This window comes from Trematomus bernacchii, unplaced genomic scaffold, assembly GCF_902827165.1.
Source record: "Trematomus bernacchii unplaced genomic scaffold, fTreBer1.1, whole genome shotgun sequence".
Lineage (NCBI taxonomy): Eukaryota > Metazoa > Chordata > Actinopteri > Perciformes > Nototheniidae > Trematomus > Trematomus bernacchii.
Window position 1 is genome coordinate 2,353,425 of NW_022987792.1, and position 12,909 is coordinate 2,366,333.

The following is a 12,909-nucleotide window of genomic DNA, read 5'->3' on the forward strand; positions in this document are numbered from 1 at the left end:
ATGCCTGGAGACATGGGAGATACAATACCTGGAGGAATAGTAGCTGCCGCAAGTAAGTTTTCTCACACTAAGTGGTACATTTAAGTGCAGTAGAGAATTACCTTTTGGATCTTTAACCCTGTGTGTGTTTGTGCCAGAGAACCGTCTGCAGGTGGTGAAGGGCCTGGAGGATGTGGAGGTGTCTGAGTGTGAGAGCTGCTCCTTCGAAGTGACCCTGAACCTGGCCTTCATCGAGGGCGTCTGGTCCAGAGATGACATGCAGCTAAAGTCCAAACCCAACTGGCGCATCAGCACACATGGGAAGAAACACTCGCTGGTGCTGAGCCGCGTGGCTTTAGGAGACGCAGGCTTTTTCTCTTTTGAGGCCAACGGCATTCAGACTGCAGGCAGACTCAGTGTCACAGGTGAGGAGGTTCAATAGGCCGAGCTACTTTCATTGTTTTTGATTGGGTTTTTGTGACTAGGACAATTAAAATGTCAGAGTCAAATCCAACTCATAGCCAGAACCTGACAAGACCTAAACATTCATATGATGGGGCTTCAATTGGTCCAAAGCATTGGTTTAAGAATCTTCAATCTGCTGTAACTCTAAATATGGTATCAGCTCAAAAACGATGTGATGTTTTCTTTTGTTTTTACACTTTTAATCACCATGGACAATTTCCAAATACTGGTCAAAGTATTTTCAAAAAGTCATAATGTGATGACTGAGAGAGATCTGACAGGATGATAAAGTTCTGTTTGGTTACTTTAACGTCAGTCACAGTTTGTTTTTTCTCCTGCCAGCTAGGGACATCCACATAGTGAAGGAGCTGGAGGATGTTGACACGATGGAGCGTCAACCTGTGAACTTCCTGTGTGAGGTCAACCAGGAGGATTTGGATGGTCGGTGGTACAGAGACGACTGCCGAATCCGACCTGGGGACAACGTCAAGACCAATCACCACGGTGAGACACCAACCGCTGACATATAAGCCTAAAGAGTATACATACTTTGTGCGTTACAGTAAAAACAGAAATATAAAACGTACAGATCACGGCCGATCATTTGCTCTTAGGATGGCCACATTTCAAGAGTTGGGAAGTCGCTCTGCAGGCTTCGGTTTTCTCTTGAGCTTTAAGTCATTATGTGGTAACAACATGGACGCTACAAATAAGATGTGTTATAGGATATTTGCAAGCCAACTAAGAAAAAAGGTAGCGGGTCAGGTGATCCAGGAAATGCGTACACATTTTTTGCCGACTTTACGAGTTGTTTGTTTGAATTGAGGGTGCGTTAATGCGAATTCTCCCATTTCACCTGAACCCATTTTCCCCATTATTTGGGCACCAAATAATTGCAGCACACATGCCTTATCTCACAATGTTAACAAAAGAGAAAGATCATTTGGGTATCCTTTCCGTGATTTGGATCTATTCATAAATTAATTAGGTTCTTCATTGTCCCATGTTACAATCTTCTAGGAAATTTCATGAAAATCAGGCCGGTATCTTTTCAGAGTCTTATTTACAATGAAACACGTAATCCCCATGTTGGAGCTCTAAGTGAGACATTTTTTTTCTTTGATCTGATTGCAGGTAAAACTCACACCCTGTTCTTCAAGTCAGTCCGACCAGAGCATGCTGGAGAGATCAAATTCACTGCCGAGCGAGTCTCATCCTATGCGACTCTCACAGTCAAAGGTGAGCCAACCGACACAATTAAACCTGAACTTAAGTAGTAAAATATTTGGGGTTTTTAACTTGTTCCTTCCTTCTCCAGAGCTCCCAGTCGTGATAGTGCGTCCTCTGAGAGTCAAGATAGCCATGTATCGGCACCGGGGTCTGCTGGAGTGCCAGGTGTCCCGGCCCAATGCTCAGGTCCGGTGGTACAAGAACAGGAAGGAGCTCGTTTCCAGCAGGAAATACCAACTGATCAGCCAGGATGTCTACCGGCAGCTGACCATCGACGACGTCTGCTCTTCAGACGAAGACACCTACACCTGTGATGCAGGAGACGACAAAACCTCCTGTCAGCTGCTGGTGGAGGGTGAGCCCGATGTCAACAGCCATTCAGAAATGATTGATTAACATATATAATTTTCATTGTGATATCTATTAGATACAGTTCTTAGATACGGATCATGCAAAATGTATGGACCTTTACAAAACATATATTTGATTCTCAAAAATCCTCTCTTAAAGGTCCCCTATTATACTGTTTCTCATCAATATATTATAGGTCTCAGATATATACAAACATGTGTCTGAAGTGTTTGGCTCCAAACACCAAACAGATCATTGCAGCATCCCATAATCCCCTCTGTTTCAGCCCTGTTTCCAAAGTGCAGATTCTCTGTCTGTTACTTTAGATGAAAATAAGGAGCCCCTCCCCACGCCCCTCTGACAGATATTTGGTTAAAAAGAACACAATGGTGCTCTAGGAGGAGATTCAGGTGATAAGGTGGGGGGGGTTACCTTGGTTGGTGATTTGCTAATGGTGACACAAGCCAAAAAACCTTTATGACATCATAAAGTGGCCAAAATCTGATCAGCTCATTTTCAGATCAGGACAAAAAGTGAGCAAATCTTTTTTCCTGAAACTTTCAGAGTCTCTTTACACAGAGGGGACACATGTTGATGTAGAAGAGACATGGAGAAGAGGGGACACATGTTGATGTAGAAGAGACATGGAGAAGAGGGGACACATGTTGATGTATACAAAACATGAAAAAGTGGATTTTGCATAATAGGTGACCTTTAAGTTTATTGCCTACAGTATGTTTTTCATTCATGTGCAACACATATACTACCAAACCATGAGTGTTTTTCATGACGCTTTTCCGTAATGTTGTAAGTCTGGAGTAGTGTTCATGTGTATAATGGCTGTACATGCAGAGCAGGCGATCAGCATAGTGCGGGGGATGAGCTCCGTGGAGGTGATGGAGCCGGAGCCCGCGCTGTTCCAGGTGGAGACCAGCCTGAAGTCAGGGAGGCCCCCCCGATGGACCCTGAACGGGGAGGTGCTGGAGGCGTGTTCAGCCGTGAACATCGACAGGCAGGGCACCGTGCACAGCCTCTGCCTCACCTCCACACAGAGCTCCATGTCGGGCCCCGTGCTCTTTGCAGCCGGCAAGAGTCGCTCCACAGCGCAGCTTAAAGTCAACGGTGAGTGGGCTGAGACTGTGAGTAAAGCCATTTGTGGGTGACATAGAGTTGGATTTCCTTAATAACAATCATGCATAAAAAAAATGGTGACCTTAATTAAAAATAAAATCAGTGTATATAGTACAATTATTGTTTATTTCTATTATTGCATATAGCAACAGTGTAGAAGTAAGTGGTAACCACATACTCAAGTATACCTTCAACTTGCATTTTCTCTAATATCCATTAGGGGGCAACTCGACTTTTGGGGGCAACTCGACTTTTGGTCCCATTTAAAGTAAAATAAACGTTTGTGTTTTTCACAGTGTTTGCTTTCGCTTCATGAAAGTTAATTGTGAAATTTTAGTTGTCTTAAAATGTATGGGGAAAAAAAAAAAAAAATCCAAAACTCAGGATTTTTCATGTGTCTATGTTCTATGGGATTTTTGAAGAATGTCTTATTAAGCAGTATTTCATCTTTCCCCTGTAGAGCGTCCTCTTGAGGTTGCCCACCCCCTGGAGGATGTGGAGGCGAAGGAGAAGAGCTCTGTGACTCTGAGCTGTGCGTTTGCTCCGTCTCCCCGGGTGGTGCGCTGGTTTAAAGGCCGCACGGCTCTGAAGACCTCCAACAAGTACAGCATGAAGAGAGAAGGGAAACGAGCGCACCTGACCATTCATGGTTTAACAGGGATAGATGCAGGACAGTACCGCTGCATGGCCGGGGGCTCACAGAGCACAGCGCATCTTAAAGTGGAAGGTGGGTTTAATGTATTTTGGGGACAGGTGAGGTGTACAGAAGCCCTCAAAGGCCATTGTTGAATCATTTAATTACATTTGGTTAGCATGATTACAAGTAGCCTACGTTTGCTTTACATCCCAAAGTATTTATGTCAGTTTCTTGAAATAACAGATGTTCCCAAGATCATTTTTTGCGTTCTCAAGATAACAAACTTTCTTGAGAAAATCACAATGTTTGATAAATGAAACATAATCTTATATGCTGTCATCTCTGGGGAAAAAAACAATTGTAATTTCTAATTAATGCAATAAATAACCCCTTTTAAAAAAACGGAAAAAAAGAACTGAAGAAATAAAATGTTTGAATAGGGTTCAACCATTTAGGTTTGACCATATAGGGTTAAGGTGTAGTGAACTTTCTGTAAGGGGTGGGTAAAGAAATCATGTTATAATCAAGATGTATTTTGTTCTGAATCACGATTTCCAATATTTATGTTACAAGAGATACATCAGAATGCAGTAGACCCTGAAATAAGCATCTGGATCTAGAATTATTTTCGAATCAAATAAGATACCGAAAAATTACACCGACATTTCCTGTTTAGGATAGTCATTACTTTCCCGTGTTTTTATTACACTACCTATTTACACGAGTTGTTAACTTGTTCCACATTTTAATTGCAGTGCGTACGCTGAAGCTGGTAAAACACCTCGAGCCGGTGGAAATCGAGGAGGAGGGCAACGCCACGTTCTCCTGTGAGCTGAACTACGTGGTTGCTAACGTGGAGTGGCTCCTCAACAACGTGCGCCTCTACTGCAACGCCATCAACAGGATCCAGCACATGGGCACGATGCACAGCCTCACTATCAAGAAAGTGCGGCCACAGGAGAGCAGGGTCACCTTCAAAACAGGCCTCCTCTCGGAGACTACCACCTTAAATGTCAAAGGTCAGTTTGGTCAATAGCTTGGGGGATGTTTTCTTCTAACACCTGTTTATCGATACATAGAATAATGGCGCATTTCCATTGCAGCGCGTAGCTCGCTTTAAGCGTGCCGTGTCGTGCCGTCCCCTTTTTTGGTTGTGCTTCCACTAGGCCTCGTTCCGGCGCGGCACGGCGCGGGGCCACTTTTTCCCCTCTTTTCTGGCCCTAGAAAATTGTGGTTCTATCGGGGCCAACAAACAGGGCTGAGTCGGGCTAAGTATGCTAAACTAGAGAGAGGAGCGCTGGCAAGAGGGCTAGAACTACAACAAGATGGACATATTTGACCGTGATTTAATTGTAATACACGTTTCAAAATGATGCCGAAGTAACAACATACTGATACCGGTTAGTAAAAACCATGAATTAATGCTTTGGCAAGTCTGCAGACAGACGGCAGGCGAAAAACCTTTTAAAATTCGTGTTTTTCTAGATGGAGATTGGCTAAGCTAACGCAGTATATGCCCCGACCGTCCACACTCACAACAACGGCCTATACAGACATAAATAAAGCAGCGACTGTATTCACCATGACACAGGCAGTCTGTGGTTTGTACTTGTTTAACTTTTGTCGAGTTTCTGAACATATATAAGGAGCTGTGAGCTCTGAGTGCTCACAGCTAACGGCTGTGTTGTGTTTCTGGATTTCTCATTGAAGATGACGTCACGGCTCTACTATAGTAACTACCCCAGTTCCTAAACTGTAATGGAAGCGCAGCATGAAGTGAGTCGGCCCTGTTAAGGCCCAACGCGGCCAAGCCGTACCGAGCCGTACCGAGTGTGGCCGAGGCCGACCGTGTAGTGGAAATGCGCCATTACATACACAACAAATGTGCCGCAAAAAAGGCAAAAACTAGGCCTGCATGATTGGGAAAATTATTATTATTTTGACTGATATTGCTATAGGGATATGATTCTTTAGCCACATATCAGACAATTGGAAGACATATGTCCAGAATTGTCTTAGAAGTTTCTAAAGCATGCAAATAAACGTTTTTCTGGACCTCAAATGTCTGAGAAACATGCACGCTTTTAAACGGTGTCTTTGGCTGCAGAGCGCCCAGCCGTGTTCCTGAGGTCTCTGGAGGATGTAGTAGGAGAAGAGCAAGGGGAGGTCTGTCTGCAGTGCGAAATTTCCAAAGATACGGTGACCCCTGTGTGGAGGAAAGATGGTACAGTCCTGACCGCTGATGATAAACACGAGTTACTCCAGTTTGGGAAATCCATGGCAATGATCATCCACTCCCTGAGCAAGGAGGACGCTGGACAGTACACCTGTGATCTGGGAACCAGCCAGACCAAGGCCAAAGTTACTGTGCATGGTGAGTAGGAAGACATTAGACCTGTTGACAACCGAGCTGCCAAATAATCAATTTATTGTCAAACAACTATTCGTAGGAAAACTTACGAAAAGTTCTCGTATTTCCAGTCAACACATGCAAACATTATTTTAATATAAGAAAAATAAATCTGAAAGAAACTCAAAATGGACTTCCGTGATCGCTCATGGGTGAAAGTTTAGTGTTTTGGGAACAACCATTCCCACCAATTTCCACCCATTGTGGATAAAGTTGTTTTCTATACTTACTGGTTCACAATTATATGTAAAACATTTTGTATTCCTTTTCATAGGTAGGGTTAATAAAATGATAGAAGAAATGGGGGACATTTTTAAATTTTGAGCCTCAAAAAAACGTTGTTTAGAACTGACAGTTATGTTACAGTAAATGTATCCCTGTTGTGTATTGCTACTCTCTCCTTTGTTATTATATATCCCTACAGACTTACACATCTCTATTGTTCAACGCATGAAGACAACATCTGTTCTGGAAGGCGAAATCTGCACCTTTGAATGCAACCTCTCTCATAATGTCGATGAAGAACCTTTCTGGACCATTAATGGCCAGGTGGTGGTAACCGACAGCCGACTCCAGGTTATCAACAATGGTCGTAACTATAAGATGACCATAAGAGATGCTATGCTAACGGATGCTGGCGACGTGGTCTTCACAATTAAGGATCTAAGCTGTAGGACCATGCTCTTCGTTAAAGGTAAATACCTGTGTCACATTAGTTTTAGATTATTTTAAATAGATATTTACTTCAAATGTGTTAAGTTTGTGTAGGTTTGTAGGAGTTCCCTGTTCTTGATGCCCTGTTACTGACTGAGTTTTGGATAAGGAAGTAACAGATGACCTTTGGTAACTGCAAATTATCACACATTTTCCCAAATAAATGAAAATAGAAGTGGGCCCAGGCACCTTCCCTGTGGGACACCACAACATGCATCTTTGCTTTCTGAGAAGTTTGAGTTGAAACACATCCTGCTTCATACCACACAAATAAATAGAACATGCATTGGTAAATGTAGGTATACAAATGAAGTGCATTTCCTTCCTTTAGAGAAGCCAGTGCACATCTTCAGGGACCTGCTGAACGTCAAAGCGGTACCGGGCGAGGACGCAGAGCTGAGCTGTGAGATCACCAAACCAGAAGCCACCATACGTTGGCTGAAAAATGGCCACTTCATCCGACCGAGCCCCAAGTATGAGATGAGTGTAGAGAAGAACTTGGCACGATTGGTGATTAAGAACACCACCATCAACGACTCTGGAGAGTACTGCTGTGAGGCCGACGGCATCGCCACACGGGCCAAGCTGGACATCAGAGGTAGGTGTGGGCTTTCAAAACAAATGTGAGGTGAGCTTAATTAACAATACTATTTAGTGTTCTTAATCAATTGTTTTGCAATGCTGCTCTTAAGTGTTATGTACTATTTGCCATGTGGATGGTCGACTGGAGTATGAACTCTGTGTTTAAGACAACTTGGAATTCGACAATGTTCAACTTCTTACATTGAAGTTGGACATTGTCAAGAAAAAATAAGTAAAACCTATGACTGTCTGTGACAAACATATCTTTCTTTGGCCTGTGTACACAAAGCTGGCAATCTTAAACATTTGAATTACTTAAGTGCAGAGAAGTTTGCTTACAGAGATTGTCTACCAAAGTCTGCTACACTATAACATTGTCAACACATTTTGACATCAATTTACACGCAGAACAGTAAATTAAGTATGTTATATTTAATTAAATAAATGCAAATTTACTTCTGATTACCTTTAAATTGATGGTTGTTCATCTGGATTCCTTGAAAGTTTGGTCATTTCAAATGGAAAAAGTTCTCTGGATTGCAGCATAAATGTGAAGCTAAACATTATCCCTTTCAGAACTCCAGCACACATTTGCGAGGGAGTTGAGGGAAACACGAGCCGAGGAAAAGGGCAAAGTGACTCTGGACTGTGAGACCAGGCAGCCGGCCAAGCTGGTGACCTGGCTGAAGGGCATGGTGGAGCTGAGGTCCGGCAGGAAGTACGTCATCAGGCAGAAAGGCGTATTACTGTCTCTGACCATCACCTGTCTGGAGAAGTCGGACATGGATGTTTACACGTGTGACGTCGGTACCATGCAGAGCCGAGCACAGCTGACTGTGCAGGGTGAGAACATGAGGCACTGCACTTCTACGGTTCAGGGGTGATACATTATACCTAGGTCAAATTATAGTTGGGCTAAAGGTATTAGGATTGTGCATCATTACAATTTTAAAGCAATTTGATGTTTTTAAGGCAAAAAAGTGGCATTGCCGAAATCTCCTTCTCAGTTAACCAGTGAGATAAACACTCTCACAGCAAAACTCAGGACCACAAAGTGATGTTTAGTAGCTTTACTAAGCAAGCAGTGTGAAACTGAAAAAAGACAGAAACGACAGCACATGTAAATATCAACTACATGACATAACAATAACATATACATAGATATACTCCAAGACAGCAGGAAATTAGGTCAATGCCAAAGTATATAGATGCAATGTTTAGGCTATATTGCATATACAGTACAACAACTACAAAAATGTAAGCTTAGATAAATGATCACAATAATGCACTCAGAGCAAATATATTGAATGTAGAAACATAAAAACGTACAGGTAATGCCTTCTCAAAGGCTATGAACGATGGATGGCACCGGATAAACAGACATCACCTTCACTGGAGCACACATGCCATTTTAAAATGTCTTGAGCTAACTTCCTGTCACATGGGAACTAAAAAGAACTCCTTTCTGCAGTATGGGTACTAACCAGAAGGGGTCACTATAACGCACCAAATAATTGGCGAAGCAGTCGTCGTTGACTATTTGTTTAGAAAATATAATATTTTCTCGATAAAATGTGACCTATAATCGATGCGTTCTTCTTCTTTAGGTCTTCTATCCGAATACAGCCACTGTAAATTAAGTTTATGGGATATCTGACTCTTCTATCTTTTCCACGTTTCACTCAGGTCAAAAGGTGTTGATCCTGGATGAATTGGAGGATGTTGAGTGTCTGGAAAGCGACACAGTCACGTTCAGGTGTCGAATTTGTCCCAGTGACTACATCGGGGTCAAATGGTATCTGGACGAGACTCTGCTGTACACCAATGACCTCAACGAGATCCAGATGGTGCCCGGAGGATACCACACCCTCACATTTAGACAACTCGCCCGCAAAGACACTGGCACCATCTCGTTTGCAGCGGGGGACAAAAGATCGTACGCCTCGCTGTTGGTTAGAGGTAAGGCTTTAATCCAGAGGTGGGAAGTAGTGGAGTACAAATACTTCGTTACTGTACTTAAGTACATGTTTCTGGTATCAGTACTTTACTCCACTACTTATTTTTCTACTACTACTTTCTACTTCTTACATTTTCCAAACAGGCTGGTTCCTTTAGTTTGAATGTGTGTTTGGTGGCGTGATCATTATTATTTAGAGTCATTGCGTGCCTATTGATTTGAACACGATCCGTGTATCCATCATTTCCTGGTCTTCTCTAAAGAAGAGGGACCAATGAAAACGTTGTCATGTTGCCGTTGTTCAGCATGGAAACATTCATTAGCTAACAATGACATTATTGTTCTATTCATATAAAGGGAGGTCAGGTACTCTTTAAAACAGCTGCTAGTTATGGGTACTTTTTACTGAAGTACATTTCAAAGCCCATACTTCTTTACTTTTACTTGAGTAAAGAAGTTTAGTCAGTACTTCTACTTTTACCAGATTATTTTTAAACACGAGTATCTGTACTTCTACTTGAGTAAAGGATGTGTGTACAATTGCCATATCTATCTGACCGACAGTTTTTAGCGTGTGTTCACATGTCACATTTCCTGATTTGCATTTATTTTCCCATTTTTTTAGAGAGGCGTCCAACCCTTATTAAAGCGCTGGAAGACTGTGAGGCAATTGAAGGAGGGGGGTTGGTTTTATCTTGTATGGCCTCCAAGCCGTGTCACATCCTGTGGTACAAAGATGGCTGCCTGATGTGGAACTCCTCGAGATACGCCGCCAGTCGTTCAGGCTGCGAAGCACGACTGACGATTCGGGAGGTCTGCAACAGCGATGCCGGGGTCTATGAGTGCAGCGCTGGATCTGTCACCACCAGGGCTGTCGTCACGGTCAGAGGTACGAGGAGTATTTTATTGAGCTGTTATTAAAGGACTTGGACAGCACATGTAAATATCAACTACGTGACATAACAATAACATATACATACAGAGCTTCATTTAGCATGAAATAATTATTGCACCGTATATATATGTATATGTATGTATATATATATATACATATGTATATATATATATATATATACATATATATACATATACATACATATATATACATATACATATATATATACATATATATATATACATATATATACATATATATACATACATATACATATATATACGGTGCAATAATTATTTCATGCTAAATGAAGCTCTGTTGCTTGGATATCACTAGATCCTGTTACAGCGTAATATAAAAGTACATAACGATTGATGTGTAAATTAGCATAATTACTAGCTAACCGCTAGCTGCTAACTGCCGCCTCGTTAATATCAAATCTATCATAATAACAATCCATTACCATGCTGTCATGAACGTGCGGTGCTGTTACGTGTACGCAAATTGACGTGCTTGATGTGAACGAGCATTTTGGGGGGCATGGTTAAAGTTGCGCATGCGCTATGAGCGCACATACGGGTACTTCTCAGGCATGCCGGGTAATCTGTGACGTTTCGCTCTCTCAAAAGTTGGGCCATTTTATCATCATGCGCGAATGAGCAACTCTCATAGGAATGAATGAGGCCCCGCCTCCCACGCTGTATCCAGTTCTTATTATACATCCATGGCCTCACCTCATGGTCCTGAATAAAAGGGTGTGGCTCTACTGCAGTCCATTTAAGATGATGTGGAACACTGTGATTGGCTCATAAACATCCAATCAAATAAATGTGAGCATTCGGGTGGAGTCAGATGACAGATAACATAGATCTAAACATCCTAGAAAAGCTTTTTATTAATAAATCTTTTAGCGGCAAAAACTCCCTGAGTAATGCCGCTGAGAGGCTAAAACTTGCTCTTCGCTGTGACGCGTTCCATATAGAGTCCGTAGTCATTTGTAGTCCATGGTGTTTAATAAAGACTAAAACCCGGTCAACAGAAAGTATCCGAGCAATTCACCCTCTCCTCTACGTCATATCCCAATCCCGGCATCCAACAGGTGACCTAAATACCAATAAACCACACCCACGTGACAATTGCCGGAAGTGGTAAACAATAAGAATTAAACGTGAAAAAGAAATGAAGATAATAATAGAAATAATAACAATGGCAAAACGAGCATTTTGGCTCCTTCAAGTCTGTTGGTAGGAGCGATATATATGAGGGAGGCGTGTGGTGCAGTGGGTTGTGAGTTGGTGTTCGGATCAGGGGGGCACAGGTTCAAACCCCACTGCAGTCAGCATGTCGTTGTGTCCCTGAGACACTTCACCCCAAATTGCCCACAGTATTGAGTATGTAAGTCTCTTTGGATAAAAGCGTCTAACAAGTGACATGTAATGTAATATGAAAGGGTTAACTGTGACTGATTATATAGAAGCTATAAGTAAAATGTTCAATCGCATTACATTTTTTAACTTTTCTTTTGTTTTTCCTCTGCTTTTAGCCATCCCAGCAGAGTTCACCCAGGGTCTGGAGCCTGTGGAGGCCAGAGAGGGGGAGACGGTGACCCTGAGCTGTGAGTACTCGCTGCCTGGGGTCCCGTTCCACTGGAAGAGAGGCGTAGAGAGCCTCAGGCCTTCAGACCGGGTCCTGGTGAAACAGAAGAAGACCCTCATCACCCTCACCATCAAAGCCCTGAGGCCTGCAGACTCAGGAGAATACACCTGTCAGTGCAGAGACCACCGCACCACGGCCAGCCTCAAAGTCCAGGGTATGTTGTTCACTTTGCACTTTACATGATGTTAACTAAAACATTCACAGTTTCATCAAAACAGTCTTTCACAGGAGTGTGTTTCAAAGTAAATTCAGCCATTTCTGTCTGATTTTCACATGTTTGCTGATGTGCTCTGCAGTAATATTGATGATTGCACATTAACTCAAGCTTTTGTCTTGGAGTGCAGCAACTGGAAGAACATTTGAACTAAAATCACCCATGAAAAAGGTTTTTACCTTACAGAACAAAACACAAAATGTCACAATAGTTCTGAAAGTGTTTCTTAGATTTGTCTTTATCAATATAACTATTTGTATTGTTAAATATCTCAAAGTGTAAACAGGGTTAACGTTCTTTATTCACCTTAATGGTGTTTAATACAGTATATTCAAAGTAAACCAGGTTAAATTCATTTATCTTTTTTTCGCTCTGTATAATGTTCATTCCCTGGGGGCAAATAGTTGCTGGGTAAACAATATAGAAAGGAATGGAGTTTGTACAATATGTTGATTTAATTTAGTTCAAGTTTGGCATTAATGGGCTACTTGTATTTAAGCATCCAAAACAGTCAAATATGTTTTTCTTTTTTACTTGAATGGGGCAAATAGGCTGCTCTAGGCCCTTAGCCGGGTATTGTGCACGTCCTTGAGAGTTAAAATGTTATATAGTTCCATGTTGTGGTTTAAAACGTTTTTCTGACTAGCTGGCACAATGCGTCAAACTTTTCTCCAACACTGAGCCTTTT

At 42.1% G+C, this 12,909-nt stretch overlaps 1 protein-coding gene across 1 annotated transcript in view; it reads left to right on the forward strand.

Annotated features, from left to right (window-relative positions):
• obscna (obscurin, cytoskeletal calmodulin and titin-interacting RhoGEF a) overlaps positions 1–12,909 on the forward strand; it is a gene marked incomplete at its 3' end in the record, with an annotated part of 83,102 nt that continues 70,193 nt past the window's right edge. Inside the window, exons 1-15 of the mRNA XM_034149711.1 lie at positions 1–52; positions 138–404; positions 787–948; positions 1,579–1,683; positions 1,763–2,029; positions 2,878–3,147; positions 3,617–3,883; positions 4,549–4,812; positions 5,901–6,167; positions 6,628–6,897; positions 7,249–7,515; positions 8,076–8,342; positions 9,186–9,458; positions 10,082–10,345; positions 11,895–12,161. Of these exons, the coding sequence (XP_034005602.1) occupies positions 1–52; positions 138–404; positions 787–948; positions 1,579–1,683; positions 1,763–2,029; positions 2,878–3,147; positions 3,617–3,883; positions 4,549–4,812; positions 5,901–6,167; positions 6,628–6,897; positions 7,249–7,515; positions 8,076–8,342; positions 9,186–9,458; positions 10,082–10,345; positions 11,895–12,161 (3,529 nt within the window). The remainder of the gene's footprint in view (positions 53–137; positions 405–786; positions 949–1,578; positions 1,684–1,762; positions 2,030–2,877; positions 3,148–3,616; positions 3,884–4,548; positions 4,813–5,900; positions 6,168–6,627; positions 6,898–7,248; positions 7,516–8,075; positions 8,343–9,185; positions 9,459–10,081; positions 10,346–11,894; positions 12,162–12,909) is intronic.